Source organism: Thermobia domestica, chromosome 2, assembly GCF_964235325.1.
Source record: "Thermobia domestica chromosome 2, izTheDome1.hap1.1, whole genome shotgun sequence".
Taxonomy (NCBI): domain Eukaryota; kingdom Metazoa; phylum Arthropoda; class Insecta; order Zygentoma; family Lepismatidae; genus Thermobia; species Thermobia domestica.
This window is the reverse complement of record NC_137455.1, coordinates 107,743,035-107,768,514: the sequence shown is the minus strand read 5'-3', so window position 1 is coordinate 107,768,514 and position 25,480 is coordinate 107,743,035. Positions and strand designations below refer to the sequence as shown.

The following is a 25,480-nucleotide window of genomic DNA, read 5'->3' as shown; positions in this document are numbered from 1 at the left end:
CGCACTCGTTACAGTAATTCAAAATGTTATATTGAAAAAAGATCTTGCATTACTATATGGCCTGAAGGACAAAAGAAAATAGAACAAAAAGTTTGGAAAATAACGTAAAATCTTAAAACTACGTAAGTTCCTTTCTTTTTAAAAATGGATATATGTTTCTGCAGGCCCGTAGCCAGCCCAAAAATGTAGGAGGGGCCTGGTAGAAGTTAGAATTCTTAACTCTGCATGTTACAATTCTTAAAGAATTTCTGACCTCTTTCAAAGAAAGATTAGTTTTCTCAAAGGTGCAAAAAAGACTGCTTTTGGGGGGACAAAGCTCTTTTTACTTTTCATAGAGAGCCGACTTTTTTGAAGGAAGTAAAAAACGCAAATTTGACTTTTTGCAACTTTCTCATACAGTAGCTATAATCTTTTCCATTTCCTGTAAAGGTTTCTACAATTTAAAAAATCCTTCTCAAAATTCTCACTACTATTTATGATTTCTATTTTTAATGTGGGGCTGGCTATCCTGATTGATTGATTCTTAAGCTGGTACTTCTCCGGTTGCCAGCAAATAAGATATGCAACTCAACATAACACTAGTGTCAACTTGGTTGCCTAACAACCTTATCAAGTTCCTGAAAATTATACGTCTTTTCACGCGTGTGTTTTACAGGTTGTCTAAAGTGAAACTGGCAGACAAGAAAAAAGAACCATAAATGAAGAAACAGATAAAAAAAGAAACTAAATTAGTTTGGATATAAAATTTCGCTTACATTTCGTTCTCCCTTGAGAAACATCATTGTGAGCTTGAGCATTTAACGTAAGTTGATTTTATAAAATCAAAGCTATTAACGATAGTTTTGGGTATGACGTCAGTTTAACGGTAATAAAACTACATTATTCATACCACTACTTCTTCTCCTACCGTTAGATTGTGTCAATGTGCTTGGAATTCGGTATTACGTTATTAACCGACTCTTCCTTGAATCCCAATAATTGCTATGGATATAGATTGATATATTTGTTCCGAATAATCTTCTACGTAAAATGTGTCTTTAGCTCCTACAATATATTAAGTAAAGTTTAGTTTAGCCATAAATTGTAAACGATAATGATTTTACATGAAATTATTACATTTTCAGAACAGTTAGATCCTTTTGCTAATACCGTACTATTAAACTTTATTACTAGAACATTTTTGTCGTTGAATATTACTCTAATAAATTCTACAAATACAATTCGTTTCAATTAGAAAGCCCACTGCATTCACTGCTTTGCCATTTTTTCCTATCGCGTGAACGATTTTCTCTGATTTTTCAATGCTTTTGCGTTTATCTTCAGAATAGTGTAAATGTTTTTTTCGTGTTATGATGGGTAAACAAGAGTAAAACTACTACTTGTACTTCCTCATTAAACTAGAAATGTTGAAAAAGCCGAAAATTTCTCAAGATAAAATGCCGAGAGAAAAAAATTTCCTTTTAAAAAATAACGCTTTTTTTCGAACCCTTGTACCTCTAGTTCTGTCTTACCCCAACATCCACCTCCTCTTCTTAAAAATTGAAAGTAACTAACAAAGGTTAAAGAAAATATTTTCACATTTAAATGTAGTCTTCATTCAGGTATATTATGATGGTGAGCTATATTCTTCCTGTTGTACACGAAGTTGGAATAAGTACACATTATTATCATTATTATTATTCGCGGGCCGCCATTTCTGTACTAGAAAGAAACGTTAAAACTTGGCAAGTGAAAAACTTCCTTATAGTAAATACCGAATACAAGGTCATGCTAGGACACTTTCATCAATTCTGATCACTACTGTAACATTATCACAAAACCGAAAGCACGGATTTGACGACTTCGTCCACAAGTAAAACTTATCATTCGGCACTAAAAAGATTGCCTTCACACTAGTGCAATGACAACAGAAAATCAGCGCTTGGTTTTACTGTTATATCTCATCCTGTATACAGTCTAGATTTGGCTCCGTTAGGCTTTAATCTTTTCAAAAACTTAATGAACACCTGAGAACATTTCATTTCGGTTCTGACAATGTAATAAACCGTCGGGCTATGATTCTGTGGTCAAGATTAGCAATTTTAAAACGACGGGATTATAAAACTGGTTACACGCTGGTAGAAGTATGTTGATCGTCAGGGCAATAATGTGAAAGAATGTACTCTGTAGATTAAAGTTCCAGTAATATACATAGGTTTGTTTTATACCGATAACTTCAACCGTTTAACTTCAACAAAAATTACTTCCAAATATGTCCTCATTAAATTATTACTCTGTGTGTGTTCTCTAGTATGTTGTTATTTTCTGTTTTGTCAGACATCTACAAGGCTACAAATGGAATAGACCTATCAATCCAAAGGTATCCATCTCGATCGCATATGCTTTCCTGTGGTAGGTAGGTATGTCTGAACAAATGACTCATTCTTTTGTGACTAACACTATATTTCTTTTGAAATTTAAATTTCAAACCTTCGTAATTAAAGTTACTCTACCGATTCTATGATTATTTATGGAAGTTTAAGGTCCCTTTCCAATACCGAGACATCCTTTAAATTGCGAATACATGTCACTCTTGGGAATAGCATGTTCTTTAGCAAATGTCCTAGCACAGTCCTTTCATATTTTCATTTTGCCTGCCACCGGACAATATTTTCTAAAAGAAAGTCTGATCGTAGTGTGTTCAAACTTCAACGCTCTCCCAGTGGAAATCGAACCCAGAACTACGTACACCGAAGGCGCTAGACCAGCGAGGAGAGCTACTATACTACCGAGTTGACTGTAATAACTCAATGTCAAACGTGACCAAAGACAGCTCTGATTTCTGATTATTAAAAAGTCTATGTAATGCTATTTGTCCACATATAATTTATCCTCGTTAATGTAATATGCCTATCATTGTCAAATTTCTGTTGTAAATTTATGCCATATTTCAATCGTAACTTTTACAGTAACAACACTGTTTTGTTATAACATTTATATAAAACAAGGTAATCAATTTATTACCTTATTGTCGTCAATGCAGCTGCCAACCACTGTATTTACCTCAAACATAGGCATATTTCAAAATTTCATGTTTTTCTTAAGCTTAAATTCTGCAACAAACAGCAAATTGCTATGACTGGCAACATCGTAAATGGACCTGCTTTGCACTATTGAAGATAGATTACCATATTCTGCCTTCTTGCCGTTTGGACACCTAGCGGTAAATTCCAGAACTACGTTCGCAAATGAAGAGGTATTGTGTTGAATGGCAAATAACACACTACTCAATACAAACTATGAACACAAAAGTGAACTTAAAAAAAAAAAAATCTTTGAAGCCTTTTCAAATCTTTGAAGTACTTTTTCTTTCCTTTACGTCTTTCTTTTTCTTTTTTTTTTTTAAAGAAAATAATGGTACATGTAAAAATTTAGCATTTACATGATAAAAGAACTCAGGTAAGGTCGTTGCTATCAGTGTGCAGTATTAGACGTGAAGATATAAAAAAGCATTTATCACTTCCAGCACAAGAACTATGGCAGCAACGTTCTGCTTTATTTAGCTATAAAACCGATATCCCTGGTACTGCCACAGTATTTTATCATGTTGTCCGTCTAGCTGAGAAGTTTTACAAGCATTTAAACCAAGAACAGCTTTGATAGATTTGTAGTACGTATTAATTGAAAAGAGGACAGTGTTTCCGTAGTAGCCTTGTGGTGTAGTCGAACAGTCTGAGGCGTTAGATCGACGATGATAAGGAGAAATCCATGAGTAGGGAGGGGGTTTCGAGTTCTTCTTAAGAGGATAGGTGTTCTTTTAACTGTCCTCAAAGTTTCTGCGTTCGTGAAATCAAATATTTCAGTTTAATTTCCCACTATTATGCCCTTTAGGGTAAGGGAGACGATGATTAAAGCAAGTTAATGATGATGGAAGACTTGGTGGAATGAGAAAGCGGAAGAAAACGAGTATCCTGAGAAAGCACACGGACACGATGTTGTCTACCACAAACTTACTTGGACAGGGATCGAACCAAGGACTCCACGCACCAGAGGTAAACGATCTACCACTGACCCACCGTACTTTTGTGTTCGTATCCCTGTAGGATTGTTAAGAAGAATTCAAGAGAAAATTAAGGTCCCAGTTGAGATAAATTAAAACAAATAAATAATTGAAAAAGTGGTACAGCACTCACTTCTAGTGCGAAGGGTCTCTGGTTTGATCCCAGGCCATGCGAATTCATGGTGGACATCATGTCTCCCACATTCTCATTCCACCATTTCTTTCATCCACCACCTATAGCCTAAGGGACATAATGATAGGACAATACCTCAAAGATTTGAACTAAAATTGACATGGAGATAGCTGATAGCTTATTTATTGACAGTTTCAGCATTATGGGCCCCTGTGTTTACAAGAATATAGCGAAAACACACACACACTTTTCCAGATTTACTAGCTTTCTAGTATTACGACAGAACACTGCAAATAGTGTGTAACTTTGCGTGTTACATTGTCACACAACCAATTGTGATGAAAATTTTATAGAAAGCCAGACATCATAACAAGATTCCCATTAAAATTTATCAGGATTGACCACGAGACAAGACGAAACACACACTTTTGCAACAAAACACAAGTACTCCATTAGAAACAGATACATATTCCGAGACGAGACATCGTTCTCATGACATATTTTCGAGACGGGACAGTGTGGTGATAAAGAGATCCTAACTAAGCTGCTATATAAGTGGGTGAAATATTCTGTTGATCTCGCTTTTGCTTCCTGAATTATGAGTGGTGAAATCTTGAGACAGGTTTTCGAAGAAAGAAAGAAAGAAAGAAAGAAAGAAAGAAAGAAAGAGAAAAAAACATACCCTGAACTCCTACGATCTGAATTAAATTTAGTATGAAGATAGAATTTTACCTGCTGTATAAGCATTGCTGGATTTTGGTTTCCAAGTTATGGAGGCCAAATTTTATGTAATCTATTCACTCTGTCCGTGTGTCCGTCTAGGAGACAAAAATCACAAGAAATACTTGATGCATCATCGCAATGAAGTAGAGGGTCACAAGTTAGAAATCGAATTCGTTCCTTGGTGGAAGTGATATTCAATCTAGAAATGGTATAAATCAATCATTTCTGGTTTTAACGTGAATTACTACAGAGAAAAACAGTAATAGATAGCGAGAAGTAGTTATCTTCAATCGATTAATCGTCCCAAGAATACATTTCTTCTCCGTTCTTAATTCTATACTAAAACCGGAAGTGATAGAAATCCACTACAACTTCCAGTTTCAATATTGATCTACATAGAGAAAACAATGCGATAAGAGATAGCGATAAACGGCTTTTCTGAATCGATTTACCGTTCTAAGAATAGGTATCAGCTTCTCTTTTAACACTTATTCAAACCAGAAGTGCTCTTTTAACACCTATTCAAACCAGAAGTGCTCTTTTAACACGTATTCAAATCGGAAGTGCTATTTTAACACCTATTCAAACCAGAAGTGCTCTTTTAACACGTATTCAAATCGGAAGTGCTATTTTAACACCTATTCAAACCGGAAGTGCTCTTTTAACACGTATTCAAATCGGAAGTGCTATTTTAACACCTATTCAAACCAGAAGTGCTCTTTTAACACGTATTCAAACCAGAAGTGCTCTTTTAACACGTATTCAAACCAGAAGTGCTCTTTTAACACTTATTCAAACCAGAAGTGCTCTTTTAACACGTATTCAAATCGGAAGTGCTATTTTAACACCTATTCAAACCAGAAGTGCTCTTTTAACACTTATTCAAACCAGAAGTGCTCTTTTAACACCTATTCAAACCAGAAGTGCTCTTTTAACACGTATTCAAATCGGAAGTGCTATTTTAACACCTATTCAAACCAGAAGTGCTCCTCTAACACGTATTCAAATCGGAAGTGCTATTTTAACACCTATTCAAACCGGAAGTGGCAGAAATCAACCACTTCGGGTTCCAACGCTGATCGCTATAGAATGAAAATCGTAATAGATAGTGAAAAGCAGTCGTCTCTAATCAATTAAGCATCCCAAGAATATACTCCATCTCTACTCTAATCTCTCTATTAAAACCGGAAGTGGCAGAAAAATATTACCACTTCCGGTATCAATATTAATGGAGAAAATATCACGACATACAAATCAAACTCTTTCATGTGGTATACACGCGACACTGCTACTAATAAAAAACGTAAAACTATTATCTCGGTGGACAACCTAGTTCCTCCCCTGGCAAATTCTGAAATGACGCTACTATTTGTAAAATAGACAAATAATTCTGACTTATTATACATTTACCATACATACATTAACAATTTAATTATGAATCCTTGTGAAAATTAGCAGAAATAGTTTTAGAAGTCTACCAAATGAAATGCAAGCTCCTTAATGTACCACCCCACACTCCACACTTGTCGCACGAAACTACAAAGACTTCATTAGACAAGGCCACTGCTTATTGTCCAGTGAGTAACCAGCCTAGGAACAAAGCCACTTAATTAACAGTTAAATTTCATTAGTTACGCACAATGATCAAAGCGAAATGCAGCTGAGAACAATGAATGCTAGAGATGAAGTTGTTAGCGGAAATTCAGTCAAGTCATCTTGCAATTAATCAAACAATGAATATGAATTCCTTGAATATATTGAAATAGACACTACTTTCATATTGTATGTATTCTACACGTATATTTAAGATGTTCATCATCCTGACAGTTATTCCACTTTAAAATGCTCAGAATATAACCGTGTATTGCATACTTCACAGGGGACATGTTTAAAGCTAGTCATTGGATATAGCTATTTTTATTTGCGTTTTTCTTGCATTGGTTGGTTCAGAGTTTAATGGCCTATTCAGCACCCAGGCTATATGAGACGTAGACTTACAACTTAACATGAGATCCGAGCTTCTACCGGAAATCGAGCCGGGTCTCCCGCCCCGCAGACACGTTCTCTAACCACATAACTACGAGGGAGTACACTTTTTTTCCATTTTGAAATGAAATGAACCAGCCTTTAACGTCTCCCGTTTATGTCGAGTAAGCTGAAACATTATAAATGTTATAACATTATAAACAATGCGGAAGGATAATGAAAAAAATATATGTTGGAATACATAAAGACGAAAAATCATGATAAAATCCGGAAAAGATATAGATCACCAGAAGCTCCACAACCTAGAATCGATCCAGGAAACACTAGCATCAGAGGTAATTGCTCTAGTGCATGAGTTCCCACCGAGACACACTCAACTCTTTGTCTCGTAGACAACCCTAATGGCTGAAAACAAGATATCAGTTGGAGCCTGTCTCGTCACGAAAATGTCTTGTAAAAGTGATGTTTCGTTTCGACAAACGTATCTTTCTGTATTCGAAGAGCTCCTTCTCGTCACGAAAATACTGTATCGTCTCGTCTCTTATGCATTCCTTATCCACTCTTATTTCAGGATGGGTGGCGGTGGAACTATAACCAGGATGTGCTAGATTGATTAAGAAAACTAACTCCCTCTGAATGGCATACTCTTTCATGATCGTATACTGTAAGTACCAGGGGGTGAAAGTGAAGAGGAACACGGGCAGACGTCATTCAGCATTCCCAAAATATATCTATGGCATCCCTCCACTTTCCAAAAAAAAAAAAAAAAAAAAAAAAAAAAAAAAAAAAAAAAAGGCAAAGATAGGCACGGGGGATGGCTTGACGTCATGTGTCCCCCCTACCTTTTCAGATTCACTTTCACCCTTGAAAAGTATAATTTATAAATGCAATGTATAAATGATTGTATAAATATAATCATACCAAACAAACAGTGTTTAACTAAAAACTTACCACTACTTTGAAACCACCCTGTGCAGTTGCTATCAAATCGAACAACCCTGAAGGAATTAAAGTAACGAAAACTGTTTTCATGTTCGACAATCATTAACCGGAACTTTTTAAAAAATAACACAATTCTAGTGCCCTAATTTGCGTGTGATTCATGAATGAGGCGAACAAGAACATTGATAATTATATATATAGAAAAAAGGGTTAGGAGGGTTTATTTTGTTTTTGTTCCGCCTTATGGGAAGCTAACCATCAGGTTACATTGCATCAACCACAGGAATCAGAAGAAACAGAACATCAAAAAGACCGCTTTTCACACAATTCTAAAGAAAGAAAATAAAACAACTGAGGTTTTCGTGACACACCAAAAGAAGCTGTAGAACTACCGTAGAAAAATAAAATAAAAAAATAACACACAACAAAAAGGAATAACTTAACAATAATAATAATATTAATAATAAGATTGCATGTTAAGGAAGTATATATTAAGATACAGAAACATGTAGAGGTATGGAAAGGTACAGTAACTAAATATTTCATGAGAACAACTACTATTGTCCTCTCTTCCGCGCTTAAATAGGGTCCAATCATTATTTGATAAATGTAATCGACCATTTGTGGTCAAAATGGTGAACCGAACAGTGAGAATCCACACAAACAAATAACAATTATAAAAACAACATTTGTATTTCGTAGAAACTAAACCAGAGATTTCTTTAATTAGTGCTTCAAAGGGGGTTTTCCATTTTATGAATTATTGACAGTAACAGTTTATGTGATGAGAAGAAAGAGGGGAGAAAACAGCGCACTTAATTAACCACGCAATCTAATGAAAGAAATCTCCTACTGAGCAACCACTGATTGAAAGGTTAATGTGATCTTAAAAAGGCATTTTTCCACGAATTGTTGTCCTAACTACTACTTCATTTTTACCTTACAAGTTCATATAAACTCATTTTCTCCTTAACATTACTAAAAATAAGGCAATAAATTAATATGTTTCATTTTCAGAGTTGATAAGTTTTCAGAAGTTTCCGTTTTCCCCTTCCAAGAAGAAAGCAACATGGCGGATAAAAATTAATTATTAGTCTTCACTGGTTAACATGTGTATTTTTTTTTTTTTTTAATCAAGAAACCTGTTAAGACTGGTTGGTCATACTTTGTATCTTGCATCGCGCCGAAAGATAACTCTTAGAAATAATTAATTACGTATGGTTCTTACAAGAATTGATCTCAAGCAATCTTTTACAATTACGTTGATGAAACAGTCTTAAGAGAAGAGAATTCAAAGAATATACTTTTTTTTTTTTTTTTTGCGTGCTTTGTGTTTGCAAAACTGCAAAATATTCGGGAACTAACTATTCTCTAAAAATATCCAAACGCAGATGTTAGCTTATTTGTCTAGCACAGATAGGCTACTAAAGCAGGTGTAAAGCGGCTATTTCCTCTCCTCTGTGATTCTCAAGCAATACGAAAAATTGGAAATTAGAGAGGGTTAAAAATCTTAAAATGAAATCTTTCGTTTAACGTCCTTCTTTTATGCCCTTTAGGCTGAGAAAGACGGATGATTAAGACAAGTGAATGATGATGGAATATTTGGTGGAATGAGAATGTGGAAAGAAACTGGAAATTCACGGATACGATGTTGTCCACCATAAACTTACTTGGTCGATGATCGAACCACGGATTCCATGCACCAGAGATAAGCGCCCTACCCCTGAGTCACCGTACCCACCTCAGAAGGCTTAGAGTGAAGAGATAGGCCAAGAGATACATTATTACTATCCTTCGCTATAAGACTTAGTAACATTTTATAGTCAGCATTTTTGGGAAAACCGGGTTCGATTCCCGGCTGGAGCTCATGTGGTTCGAATATCATTTAAAGCTATAGGTCCACCTCTCACATAGTCTCGCTGCTGAAAGGAATACTAAACTCTAAACAAACCAACCAACCCTTAATATGACCGTCAATTGCGACTGCGTGAAAACCGGAAGGCAATTGCTATCGTTTTATTTGGAAAATTATTTTAAAAATATGAGCTGTGACAACTGCAACAGATTGTTAATCATCTTATAAGTTTAAATCAAATTTAGAATTACTATTTGATACCAAAGCTGAAAACTATCCGCAGACTATTGAGTGAAAAATTACTCACATAGAGGCATATACCTGATGTTCTGTACGCAGCTGAGATTACGACAGCACAACATTTGTTTGGTTTGCTTACAAACCCGAATAACTGCATCTTGAAGAAGCCGTAAATCAGTGGACAATAAAATCATCAAACATTTTACAACGCATTTAAGAGCTGCTGTAAGCACTTTACTCAAGTTTATATCATTTACGCTAACTGCACGAGCAGAAAGCATGAAACGTATGTATTTCCAAGATGAAGGATGATTATCCATCCTTGGTGAAGCTCCTGCTAATGAGAAGCTAGAAGATTTCTTGAGTTATTTTGAACACCACTGGATGGAAAACGAACATATTACTGTCGATATATGAAATTGCTACTAGTGAAAATGGAATTTAAATAAAAATCTTTGTTTTACGCCCCACGATTATGCTAGGTAAGCTAAAGAAGACGGTGATGATGAGAATGAATGAAACGGGAGACTCCTGAAAATCATGCACACATTGTTTGTCCACTACAGTGCTCACTTAGCGCGAGCTGGAATCGAACCAGGGACCTTACGCACTAAAGGAGAACGCTCTATTACTGAGCCACCACTTCTCCACATTTACTATTAGTGGAGGCACAGGACTAATAATGCGATAGATGGATGAAATAATAAGATAAATGTGTTGTTGGAATTACCATATGTTATCATTTATGTGACATTTTGAGGAAAAAAAAGTCGTCTGCTTTCATTTCCCAAATTCCTTGATTTGCTCTCATTTTCTACGCTCAAGTGTGTTGTTAATTGAATTGCAGACCTTTAACATATAAAGATATGTTTGGCTAATTTTATTCAAAGAAGGAATTGTTAATAACGCACATCTACTGATAATATGAATAAGCAAAGTTAGCATCATACTGTGTAAGAATTCTTTTTTAACTATTTTTCATGCATTTCAATATTTTCCAATTAATGTTTTAAGATAAAAATTTGAAAGTAAAAGATAGAACTTACCATTTTTGTGTTCATATAACAAGTTAGCCAGATAGAAATGTGTTCGCTTTTGGACATACCAGAATATGGCAACCCTATGTATTGCTCGATTGATCTCATTCGAAGGTCAAGCCGCTTTCCTGTCCCAAGTCAGAAGTACAATAGAAAGCACGAAATGATCTTCACGAGAATGAAACTTAATTTAAAAAGAGATCGAACTAAAGAAATGAATACAAATGGATGAGAGAGTTGAGATAATCATTCAGTAGTATGAAGTTACTGATCATTCAGAAAATATTTGAGGCCTTTGGCCCATGTTCTGAATCTGGATTAATGCACAACCTCCGGTGAAACTAACAACGCTTAATGATGCTGGTATCTCATTTTGTTTGTGGCATGGGAGAAATCAGTATTTGATCATTCCTATTGCTGTATATGATAATAGTAATAACATTTTTTTTTTTAAATATGGAATGTTAAAAATACTTTGACAGCTTCAGTTGATTGCAATTATTACCAGAGTCTTGAGATTAAGATAGAGTATTTACTTGTTGATCGCAATTATCACTGAAGTCTTCAAATTAAGACAGTCTACCTATTTGCTGATAGCAATTGTCGCGACACGAAATGAGTTATTTACAAATGAAGGCTGGAAAACTAGATACTAATATTAAAAGGTGGGAGATGAAAGTAGTTTCGTTTTAAAAACTGGAAACTGTTCTTCTTTCAACAAGTTAAAAAAAAATATATATGTAATATCACTAGTTTTACCATACTAAATAACTTAAACTATTTATCTAGGTATTACCATTGAAATTCAATTTATTAAATTTTAATTGCTTTTATCTTTCCTATTTTCTGAAATGCATTATTACTTTGTTTTTACCACAAAGAATTAGTATCTAAAGATAGTAACCGTGCAAAACGTATATATCGTGTTCCTAATGATAACCAACTGAGTTGATTTCCTTTGTGTAGGGGAAATGTTGGACACCTCCATTGTGTTCTCTAAACCTGTACAATACGAACTAACAAGCTCTATTATGGCTTATGAGTTAGAGAGTATAATCGTTATTCAAATTTTGTCCAAAGGGTCTTTATTAAAAACGATAATTGAATTTAAATGATCTAGTCAAGACTAATTATTATTATTAATGGTGTAGACTTTTAGATTAAAAACAAGTTCAGTGTTATATATCCACAAATACTAGAAAACCGTGTTATACGCGTACATTTTAGGAACAAAACCCAACACGGAAAAAAAGGAAAGTTCTTATTTAAAAAATTTATATTGAATTGACTTATCCTGTGATTCTATGTAGAGCATAAACCAAACATGTAAAAATCCCTTTAGTAGTCATAAAGTCGGAAAGCAAATAGCAATACAGCCACACAAAATCACACACAAATGGCTTCCGCTCACAGAATTAATGAGTGTAACAAAGAGATTAATGGTTGCTACATACACTAGAACATGTTATATGGATAGTGAATATAGGGAAATACGTCAGCATGTTTGTACACTGTTTACAAATACGTATATAGGACTAAAGTCTACGTTGACTCACTTGTATTTGACAATTTTGTGACAACGAAATAGTGGTCATTTGAGTCGAAAGTACGAAACTAATAGATATACATATACATACGTAGAGAGAGAGAGAGAGAGAGAGAGAGAGAGAGAGAGAGAGAGAGAGAATGTATGTACAATGGTAACAAGAAAAGAATACTGCTTCAAACTGCTCGTCAGCGGTTTACCCAGTTTCTAACATTTTTCAACATTTTTGCAAAAATGAAAAAAAAAATCTACAGTTAAATTCGGTTATAACGACACAAAAGGGATCAAAAAATAGTGTCATTGTACACGAGACGGGCAATAATAGTATCTAACATCGAAGATTGGGAATGATTAACTATTTGACCACTCGAAGAAGTCTTATATTACAAATACAAGTTTAGGATACGCTACATACAAGTTTGATGCATTTTGATAATAAGCATGGTATAAAAGCACTTGCCTTGTGTTGAATTATTTAGTTAGTTCCACTGAATATTTGACGCAATAGACACAGTAATCGATGTTGCTATAACCAAGTTTAACTCCATTAACTTATAATAAAAAAAGTGAGTTTTGTTTCACAATAGACTTCCAAACTATGTGAATTCAATACTCAAACTTGAAGTAGTACATCCACAAAAACTGGTTACAATAGAGAAATAAGATCAGAGAACATGTTTTTCGGATGCTGAATCCGTGGCAAGAAGCCATTACTCGCTACCTTTTACTGTTTTGGCTCTGTGGAGAATATCACTAAATCGAAAGTGGTAATTGATGTCTATCACTGCCGGTTGCTTTAGAAGAATAAAATCATAGGTAAAACATGTTGGAACTGAATCCATATCAAAAAATTGCATGTCGCTGATTATTTCTGTTTTATCTATTATTCAGTCAGTGTTCTACGATTTTTCATCAATTACGGTTTCGTCAGATATCTAAAAGCCCAAACAGAACTCATTCTTGGGGCGCTGAATCAGTATCATAAACAGTTTTTCGATATCCCTTACTGTCTTTGCTCTATGAAAATCAGTATTGAAACCTGAAGTACCAGTAAATGTCAACCACTTCCAGTTTTGGTAGTGTTGCAGGTAAGGATAATATGTTTTCTTGAAACGTTGAATCGATTAAGAAAAACCCATGTCGCTACTGATTACCGTGTCTGTTTTATAGTGAGGAACGTTGAAACCGAGAATGGTTGATTTCTACTACTTCCGCTTTTAAATAGAGTGTTAACAGTAGATATCGCAATAATAATAATAATAATAATAATAATAATAATAATAATAATAATAATAATAATAATAATAATAATAATAATAATAATAATAATAATAATAATAATAATAATAAGGTTCTACCGTTTTTGGTCTTTGGAAATCTGTATTTGAAACCAGAAGTACTAATAAATTTCGACTACCTCGGTCTGTTTAGAATATTACAGATTATGATTATATTTTCTCCTGAGACGCTGAACCGACTAAAGAGAAACAGTTGTCGCCATGTGTTACCGTTTTTTCTTCTATGGTGATAAAATAGAAACTGGAAATGGTTGAATTCTATCACTTTTTGTTTGAATCAGAGATTAACGGATAACATTAGACCTATTCTTGGGACGCTAAATCGATTGTAAAAGCCCGCTTTTTGATATCTCTTACTATTTCCGCTCTGGGACGGATGGACAAAGCCGTTCTATAATACTCCCGACCACTTATGCATAGTATAGTTTGGAAGTCTAAAATGAAAAGTTCAAAGAAGAGACATGTACGTACATGTACGTATGGAAGGACGCATGGTGGATAGAAAAAGGAGATAAGAACTTAATGAACTGGAGTAAAGGCTTGAGTATTAATAAAGAATGGAAAACGCTTATTGACAAACACAGCGAATTATATGTTAGTGCTGCTTCATGATGTTTTTCTTGTTATTTTAAGATGTTCCCTCATTGGTCGTGTCGTCATAGATTTGGACGTATATGATTGGCTTAGACTGTCTTCAACGTGCGTCGCTGATTGGCTAGTTGTTCCGACCAATGAGGGAGAAGGTAGGTTTTTGTGACAATTACATTAGTCGGCATTGTATACAGATTTTAGTGTATGTCTGATGAGGATTTTGGTTAGAAGTTCGAAACGTAACATGTAAAGTATTATTTTTATGAATAGTACAGTCTTGTTCAGCAGTTCAGTGTTTTATTTCTGTTCTTATTTGCAAGACGTGCAGTAATGTTATGTTGTCAGTACGTATATTAATCACTAAATTTCCAAGCTGAACATAACATATGTTTAAGGCGAAATTCTCACACATAGTTTTCAAGAAAATGCCGAAAAATCCATTTTTATAGCGCTAGAAATACATATGATAATTTTGACCAACAAAAACAAGCTCAAAATCACGTCAGTTATTAAGGAAAAACTAATGCTACATTCCATCAGGATCACTGCGCTATAATAATCTTTAAATATCTTTCTCCAATTAACATGTTAAGGGTCGAACGTATTTCTTGTAATATGACATTTGTTTGTGTAGTTTTCTAATGAGAGCAAGATACTACTAAGTACACAGATCAATATTATTGGTAGTTTTCTCTTCGTATTTTTTTCCAATTTGTTCTCTAGCATTTGATATAATAACTGATTTGTACACCTATTCTTTAAATCTACTTCACGAAATACTCTTTTGTAAGTTCCAAGCAACTGAGCATAGAAACTGTGTCTCGTCTCAAATTTTGTTGCCTTTGGCGTGGGAGACCCAGGTTGGATTCTTGGCGGAAGCTCAAGTGGTTCAGATCCCACGCTAAAGCTATAGGTCCACGTCTCATATAGCCTCGCTGCTGAAAGAGACGCTAAACTCACAATGAAATCAAATCAAATAAATTTTGTAGAAGTCTCTTCTCGATTATCGAATAATTATTTCTATTCTCGATTCTCGAAATATTTTTTCATCTTGTCTTTTAAAAAACTGTTGTTGTTTCGTAATTTTATATACATAATCCCTGTACAAAATTTATGCGCAGATTTTTTTTCATAATTTCACGTAAAAGTTATCACAATCCATTCGCGACAGAAAGGATCCACGAGGTGTAAGATATAACAATATTTAAACCATTATTTATTATTGGAGGTATATTGTATAATGACTTGGGCACCTTTAAATGTTGATAAACGCTCTTCATTGTGTTTGTACAATCTCTTTATCAATTTACAGTTTTATACTATTGTATTATGTAAAACTAAAACAATGTTCTAGAATTAGTGTTGCTCACGAGATCCGTGAATTTTCTTTTCTCATCCCGAATAATCCATAGTAACTGTATTCGTTCCTGCTCCTATTTAAATTAATGAATTCGTAAACTCTAGATAAAAATAAGTGAGCTTTGAGATAAGAAAAATAAACAAAAAAGACTGTTTTAAACCAGTAGAAATCAAATCAACCCAGAAGATAGAAATGTAATGCACAAACACCAATTCACAATTAGAAATACGTAGAAGTTTCTCAAACACTGTAAACCTGTTTCAGTGAAAATACGACAATTATTTGTCAGTAATTCGTCATAAATTGGTCTGAAAATCTAGAAATATGGGTAATTGGTAATTAACAATGCATTGGATTGTTCTACAACGTTAAATATTGGTAATATCCCATTCTAATCGCTGTGGATAGTGATGATTTCAGACGATTTCCCCCGGAGCGGAATTTCAATACACAAGGGGTTAAAGTAGTACTTGAAAAATACTGGTAAGCGTTGTTGACCACAATAGAAAATTTCCTTCGGTGGTAAGGGTGAGGGGGTGAGAACTCCGCAGCTCCGGGAGAGAAATTATCCCTTAACTGGCTCCCTCCGTAAAATTATTACCAACTGTAAACTTCTTCAGTTTTTACTAAATTATAATTCAGATTTGGTACTAAATATAAAGAATCAAATTCATGATTTTCACCATGACCATTATGCTTATTATGAGAAAAATGCATTAATCTCTAAGACTTATATATGTTATTATGTTTTTAAAATAAATGACAATATTAAGCTTTGTCGATTTTCAGACAGCGGAATCACAATTCTTGTGCATAAAAGTAAGGAGCAGTTTAAAGCTGAGAACAAGTGACATATAATTATATACACACACGATTTCAAACTTTCTCAGGTACTTACGGTTCGAGCATGTGCAGCGGCTTGGCAACCAGGCGATACCTGAAGAAAAAAAGAGAGAAAAAGAAAAAGAAAAATATGTTAGTATAGACATGCACAAGGTACAACATGCTAAATGCATCATGATAGACACAAAACATGCAAAAATTATATAATTAAATTATTATTTTAAGAAAAAAATATTAGTAAACAAATGTAAACATTCATATAAGGACAAAACAATAATACAAAATACATGACACGCATTTGTTTTAATAGCCAATAGTTTCTTGTTATAAAAACCATGCTAATTATTGTGAATTAGTCCTTATAATGGATATTAATCATTCCAATTCTGTAATAAGCAAGTAACTGACAATGAAAAATAACAAGAAATTTGTTAAATATTAAACAGTGCCCGCAAATTCATGCAGAATAGAATATTCGTTCTACCTGGGAATAAAGTTATTCATCGTTTTGGTGTTGAAGGAAAACAGTAGGCGGGCAAAACTAATATCGATTCATTCTAATCTTCATTATATTCAAGTAGTAAAGGTCGTTTCGGAACTAGCGGATGTTTATTGTAAATATAGCACTCACATATGACGAGAGCAAGAGAAAAACAATCCTAGTCACCAAAAGTTTGCAGGAAAGCGTTTTTAGTTTGAAGACCCATAGAATTTATTAGGCATGTTGTAAATTGTTTGTAACCTCATGAACATTTATTTGATCTTATCATGAAACCGTAACTACAAGGGAAATATTATAGATAGATTAATATTGTGATTATTATGTTATCACAAAACCTGTGTACATAGACTATGATCACTTTTCCCTGTACGAAAAGTACGTAGGACAATATAGGGGAAATTTTAATACGATAACAAAAATAAACAATGTTGAATCTGAATGCATCTATTACATTGCATACATTGGTTAAGTAATTATTCTCGTATTATTTGTTGATGATAATAAGGTTGCTATATTAACACAATGTTGTTGTAATACAAGCAAGCAAGAAAGTATTATGACTAATTCTTTTCAGAAATCCTAACCTTGCTAGTAATCTGAAAAATAATGCACACCTGTGATTATTTAATTCAACGACATAACATACACCAATGCGATGCGCCCTGTCCGGACTCTGATTGATCTTTCGTTGAAACTGCGGACTATGACCGATTTTCTCCTGTATACAATATCTTTAGCAGTTTCTACAGGTGATTGTGTTTGATTTTCATATGTGCTGATAGCGTGCGGACAAACTATTGCATATGCTGCATTTGTCAGCTGAGTTTCGCTATTTTGTCAGTTTTGTGACTATGATCGTTTTCCTCCTGTACTCTTAATTTGTCATTATCAAAAGGAGAATATATTTAGGCAGCAGATACTATAGCTAATTTCGATTATGTTTGAAAGTTAAACAGTAATCAAGTCTTGTTGGGGCAACACTAGTATTTTCCTCGAAATTTGGTATTTAATATTAATATAATTGCGAGTTCCGTCTCACCAATGACCCATCGAATCCTGTCCTTTCGCTCGTTGGTGGTTTGTGGAGTAATTTTCAGGTAGTTTTTACAATGAAATAATCAAGGAGGATCAATAAGACGGACGAACAAGACACGGCCAATGTAATGGCTAGGGATGCGCACGAGACAAGATTTGTGGCTGTCTCGTCTCGAAAATGTGCCGTAAAAGTAATGTCTCGACTCGAAAAATGTATATTTCTCTATTGTAAGAACGGTGTCTCGACTCGAATTTTGTCAGGAAAATCCTGTCTCGACTCGTCTCGTGCGCATCCCTAGTAATGGCAAAAAAACAAAGTTTGTGGGCTATCAAAGTTTAGGGGAAGAAAAGATTTATCATACAATAGTGATATTCAGTGGCTACCTTCAACATTTGACATGACGTTTCTGGATTGTTTCCTTTCAATAGATGGTTGATTGGATTAAAATTCAGCGTTTCTTTCAGCAGCAAGGCTATATGAGAAATAGACCTATAGTTTAACATGGGATCCTAACCACATGAACTCCCACTGGCTGGGAAAGTGTTTTTCTTTTCGAGTTTACCTAGAAAGGACACTATATGATCAAAAGTATCCGGACACCCCCAAAAACATACGTTTTTCATATTAGGTGTATTGTGCTGCCACCTACTGCTAGGTACTCATTATCAGCGACCTCAGTAGTCATTAGACATCGTGACAAAGTACAATGGGGCGCTCCGCGGAACTCACGGACTTCGAATGTGGTCAGGTGATTGGGTGTCACTTGTGTCAGAAGTCTGTACGCGAGATATCCACACTCCTAAACACCCCTAGGTCCACTGTGTCTGATGTGATAGTGAAGTGGAAACGTGAAGGGACACGTACAGCACAAAAGCGTACAGGCCGACCTCGTCTGTTGACTGACAGAGATCGCCGACAGTTGAAAAGGGTCGTAAAGTGTAATAGGCAGACATCTATCCAGACCATCACACAGGAATTCCAAACTGCAACAGAATCCACTCCAAGTACAATGACAGTTATGCGTGAGGTGAGAAAACTTGGATTTCATGGTCGCGCGGCTGCCCATAAGCCACACATCACGCAGGTAAATGCCAAACGACGCATCGCTTGGTGTAAGGAGCGTAGACATTGGACAATTCTGAACAGTAGAAAAACGTTGTGTGGGGTGACGAATCACAATACACAATGTGGCGATCCGATGGCACGGTGTGGGTATGGCGAATGCCAGGTGAACGTCATCTGTCAGCGTGTGTAGTGCTAACAGTAAAATTCGGAGTTGGTGGTGTTATGGTGTGGTCGTGTTTTTCTTGGAGGGGGCTTGCACCCCTTGTTGTTTTGCGTGGCACTCTCACAGCACAGGCCTACATTGATGTTTTAAGCACCTTCTTGATTCCCACTGTTGAAGAGCAATTCGGGGATGGCGATTGCATCTTTCAACACGATCGAGCACCTGCTCATACTGCACGGCCTGTGGCGGAGTAGTTACATGACCATAACATCCCTGTAATGGATTGGCTTGCACAGAGTCCTGACTTGAATCCTATAGAACACCTTTGGGATGTTTTGGAACGCCGACTTCGTGCCAGGCCTCACCGACTTACATCGATACCTCTCCTCTGTTTAGCACTCCGTTAAGAATGGACTGCCATTCCCCAAGAAACCTTCCAGCACCTGATTGAAAGTATGCCTGCGAGAGTGGAACCTGTCATCAAGGCTAAGGGTGGGCCAACACCATATTGAATTGCAGCAGTACCGATGGAGGGCGCCACGAACTTGTAACTCATTTTCAGCCAGATGTCCGGATACTTTTGATCACATAGTGTATGTATCTATGGTATCATAACACTATCACTGACAGCTGCAGGACGACATTGGCCGCAATTATGTTTAAAAAAATGGCATTAAAAATATTCGGAACGGATCAGTATTATGAAGAAAGAGCCACGATCGCTTATACAGAATACAAAATTATATCTATGTACACAAATTAGTGCTCTCCTCTGGAGCAACATAACGGTGCGATATACCGGCACTTTTGTGAGATTTATAAGGAAAAAAGTACCATTTGATATTCTTTATCAAGAAATAACTTTGTAGCGCGTTCCTTTATGCTTGTATGACGCCTATTTAACATATATTGTAAAATGTGGATAAATTGTTTTCTTTATCGATATATGAATTTACGCGTACCAGCATCTTTAGCCATTTCGCTGGCTATAATTGTTTTTATTCAGAACAAACATCAAGCGAACACTGAATAACCATGGGTAAGCACGACCTTGTGATCACAGAAGCCTGAAAGCATGCGACCCACACAATTCAACTGTTTACCGCGGTTCCATATCTGATAGAAAATTAAAAAAAGATTAACAGGGCAGAAAAACAATAATACCCCGCATAGCAAACTCCAAAGTTAAAAATACTGTCCACGACAAGTTAAAAATTAGTAATCATGCATCTAAAATCGTATCCTTCAGAAATGATCGTGTTCCGAGATAGGGACTAACTGGTTATGGTGGTTTATACTGGTAGACCGTTCATCTTTGTCACAAAGGACCCCTGGTTCGATTCCAAGCCATCTGAGTTGGTAGTAGATATAATAGTATCCGTGAGTTTTCTCGAGATTTCCCCACTTCTTTTTACAATCATTCCGTCAGTTCTTAGTATTATTAGACACACTTACATTTATAATTGTTTCCTTTATCTTATCAAAAGAGTTGACCAAGTGAAAAGAGTTAAAGCTGCAGTGCATCAAACAGAGGTCATGAAACTGATGTCCTGTTTAGGAAAGTTTTACTATTTTTATTGGAAGAGCCCTGTTCTGGTTCGTATCTCGTCATAAAAGTTGTATCATCTCGACTCATAGGCAACTCTTTTTGTCAGCCATAACTGTTGGAAGTCAAAATATTTCATTTCCTTAATAATTAAGAATCCCATTTTTGCCGAAATCAGAAACTGGGACACTTCATAAGATATTGCAGCTTAGAAAAAAGTGCGATGAAGGCAGAATCTTTCGAACCTATATCTAGACAGCGGTATTTACCCCTCTTTCGCCCTACTTACTAATTATACAGTTTTCTTGAACTTAAAACCAATATTAGTACCTTTAAATTATCATTTGCAATAGCCATTATCAATACATACATATTTTGAAATTATGAGCTGCTGGATAGAAATACTTGAATTGTAAGTACCTATTAGAAAAAAAAAAAAAAAAAGATGGTAGAACATCTTAAAAACAATATCATACTCACGAATAATGTACCATAAAAAGAAATTAAATAAAACACAGACAGAGAAAGAAAACGTTTGCTGCAGCTAAAAGAAAATAGCTTTACTTCGGATATTCGTATTAGTAAAAAGAGCAGCTTAATTAAATAATAATTTGTATGAAATTCAGATTCCTTGTTAAACTGTCTTTCAAAACCGTTCACTTTGGTGTCCCGAATAGCCTGTAAGGCTTGCTCGTAGATACTACCAAGCCAAGTACTCTCTTTCATTTAACTTGAATTTTTTATTTTTTATTTTTTTATTTTATTTATTTATTTATTTATTTATTTTATTTATTTTTTTGCAATATTCATATACAGGATCTTCGGAAAAGAATGGTAGAGTTTCGTGGAACTTTTGTGCAGGAGTAAAGTCTTTGGGGTGGTTGAATGATAGACCATTTTGTTTGGAAAAATCAAATAGTTTATTCAGTATAAAAACAAATGCAGAGCTACCAGGACCTACTATACTGTGACAAAATAATATGTTAAAGTGCGTTCGCTTGTCAGCATGTTTCTATGTGTGCACCATTCACAGCACGACACACATCTAGGGGATAAAAATTTCACACCAGACCCTGTCGAGCATGTCTGCGTATTAATACCAATTGCCTCGTTGATTTTCAGGTGGTTCAAATTATTGATTTTAACACGGTACATAATATATTTGATAAACTGCTCCTCCTGCCCCCCGAAAATATGCTGTGAAGTCGTGGCTCTTTGGCAGGAAAGGAATGGACCTTGGTGTCCGATCCATATCGGTAATGTGAATCACCTGAACATCCTTGGACAAACTGCAGCTTATCTTTAAAAAGAGAGAGAGAGAGAAAGACCAGCGTTACAAGTAAGGGACATTAAAAGGTGCATCACGATAGTGCAAGACCGCATACTGCATACAGACAGTTCAGAAGATTGACTAACCGGGATGGACAGTGGCATCACAAGCTCCATACAGTCCCGACCTAGCGCCATTAAATTTCTACCTATTTGGACAACTGAAAGTTCATCTGCATGGAAAACAGTTTCAAGACGACAACGAGCTCATTGTATGTGTGAAAAAGTGGAATAATGACTAACCTCAAGAATTTTACAAACGTGCATCCGTGTCATGGAAACAAAGAGTGCTGCTGTAGAGTGACACAAATGGATCATATTAAGTAACATTTTCAAAGGACCACAGGACTAAATTCAATTCATTTCATTATTATTTTCTCCTTTCTTTTCTAGGATTCATGTTCAATCTACGAAAAACACAAAAACAGACTTTGAGGGCCACAGTTTGAGTTAGTTGCGTCCTCGAGTATTCAAGAGGGTATACTTTGTAGTGAATGAGGAGCGTATGCAGCTTTGGTGCTCATGACTACAGATTCTATTTGAAAGTGTGACGGATATATTTTTTAGTATTCAGTCAGCATCATAATGTAATTAGGATCAATTTGTAATTAAAAGACAACGAACTTCGATTTTCGGTATCAATTTTATACCAGAAATTCAGTAAGGTAATCAAGTTGTGCAAGGTAATTTCGTAGACCATTTTTAAAAATTCGAAAGCAAATTGGTCTCTTTTCTATCTTTCACAAGTTTTATTATGCTGCTACATGAATACCCCAGGTTTCTTCTATTAAGGAGACTTCTAACAACACATTGAGAAAGTTAAACTTTATTATACAGTTTACTTCTTTTAAAAAAGAAAACCACTGGGGGAGAGTTTGTGTAGAGCAAAGTAAAGTTAGTTGTGTCAATATTCAAGTCCGTGCAGAAGAAACTTAAAAGAACTAATCTATATCAGCTCATAAGAGAATCTGATCACGATCAGGACGCCCCACTTCCTGTCTCTGAATACAAACGGCCCCCGTATTTTCTCATTCACTGCACGTCATTTTCCTGTATGCAACTAGTTCTCATGGGATATGAAGCAAGCACACACACACACACATGCATATACACAAATACATATGTATATAGACCATACATCAAATGTATTTCCCCTTTGTCTTCATCGTTGTGAATGGCTCATTGGTGACCAAACAGATTTCAAGTCAAAACTAACATGCATGTTAATTTACGTTAAAAAAAAAATACTAATACACATGGTAGCATAGCAGTCCACTTCACTGTTAAGTTCATTTTAACAAAAGCAACCGCTGGGAGATGCTTTTTAATTTTTTTTTATGGGTGTCTTTGGCCAGAGGCTATGTTCTGGCCGAGACTTTGATTGCTGGAGTAGACGTGCCATTTATCGCGTTCCCTACATTAGTTCCCCCAAGGCTATGCATATGTTCTGCCCCTTCCCTTCCACACATTCGAACTTGTTGCATCCACTTCAGAATACTGTATGCTAGGTGCCACTACTTACCTAATCTACATTTTCATAATTTAAGTTTTTAAATATTGATGAAGTCTATAGTTTTGATCGAACATATTAAATATCGTGCTACCGGAGAGGTAGGGCTCAAAGATTCTGACACGATTTTTTTAGAAGTTGAAAAACACACAGATTGACAAAACTTTGTTTTCAGTCAAGAGTGTAATAAAAATGTAGTATTATTTAAATAATAATTGCGTTTTACTGATTTACTAAACATGGCTGCAAAACAAGGATACTCTGCTCATTCTCCCTTGGTCTAAGGTGCTACGTCTTTAATTCCTCTTAGCTTCAGCAGGTGGTTAAATACTTGGGAATCAGTGTTGATCTCAAGCATAATAAAAACACTATTTGCTTTTAAATGTACTCAATGTTTCTGGCCTCCACTGCAGCTCTGAGCATGTACGTGCGCTGGAATTTATTTCAAGAGGTGTCCAAAGCTTGGGGATAAGTTCCAAATTAAATACAAGGATAAATTATATTAAAGTTTGTAAAATCATCCCTACAATTAGATTAAATTTACAGGAAAGTCGATATTTCGGGGGATCCTGGACACTCTATGCTCATCCCCTGTGTACATCTCTAGTGGTCCTAGGTATTTTTCATTAGAAAGTGCAGAGTGTACCTGTATTTTGTATATATTACACACTCTTCGTCCTTAATCGGACTTTTGTTTTTAAAAATCAAGTTGCAGTTTCGTTTGTACACCACACCAAGGAGTTTGGTTAGAATAGGAAAGAACTGAATGGTATGCAACCAACCTAATCTTTGGGAACAATTGGGTTGCATACTACCCAGAGGAATTAATTTATAACAACCTCTATGTGAATACATGAACACCATATATTCGGATCAGTAGATGGATCATCTACTCGAGTCGTAACTTTTGACCCGCTACATCCTAGACAAAACTGATGGTGATCCATCAAAGTAGTTCTTGAGATTTTTGTCTCCCGAACAGACGGACACACGGACAAACGGGTTAAGTATAAAGGAGATTCGGTTGGTAAACCAAATCCCTTAAAATCAATCCCAGGGATAGTGGCGTATGTCATACGCGATCTGATCTGTGAAACCTTGGCATGATTGTAGACATTGACGATCTTAGCATATATACAAAATACTAGCCTTCAGGTATCTGGATTCTTCGCCCCCGGACACCACATTTTCACCCCGACCTCGCATTTCTCATGTTCCTAATATATATAGCCTATATATATATATATAATATCAGAGATAAGGGATTTCGAAATATGGCTATCTTTTTAAACAATTAACCCTATTCTTTTCTCTTCGTGCCTTGGGAAACATCTAAAAACGTTGAAATAGTCTTTAATTAAATTAAATGAAAAGCCCAAATATCAAATTTCATGCCTCTAGCCTTAACGGATTTCGAGATACGGCCATCTTATTTTAATAATTGCAACCACCACACTTTTTTCTACCTGCTTTTTTCTCCCTTTCTAGGGGAAATATTTAAAAACGCTGGAACACGTTTCTAATTATTTTAAAAGAGAAGTCCATATACCGAATTCCATGTCTCTAACGTTTAGAGATTCCGAGATATGACCATTTTAAGATAATAATTGCCATCCCGAAAATATACTTCTTTATTGAAAACCTTCCGTTACAAATCCTATATCCTGTTCAAATTTCAAGTTTCTAACTTAAGCACTTTGGCCTAGGCGTTGATCAGTCAGTCAGTCAGTCGGGAC

General features: G+C 35.4%; 1 protein-coding gene across 7 annotated transcripts in view; it reads right to left on the bottom strand.

Annotated features, from left to right (window-relative positions):
• The window catches only part of by (focal adhesion protein tensin), a 947,366-nt gene that overhangs the window by 384,269 nt on the left and 537,617 nt on the right, over positions 1 to 25,480 (bottom strand). For 6 of the 7 annotated variants that reach the window (XM_081744677.1, XM_081744683.1, XM_081744695.1 and 3 more), the window contains one exon: positions 16,649 to 16,687. The exons of the other annotated variant lie outside the window; for it this stretch is intronic. In XM_081744677.1, the coding sequence (XP_081600803.1) occupies positions 16,649 to 16,687 (39 nt within the window). The remainder of the gene's footprint in view (positions 1 to 16,648; positions 16,688 to 25,480) is intronic. 7 annotated transcript variants of the gene reach the window in all.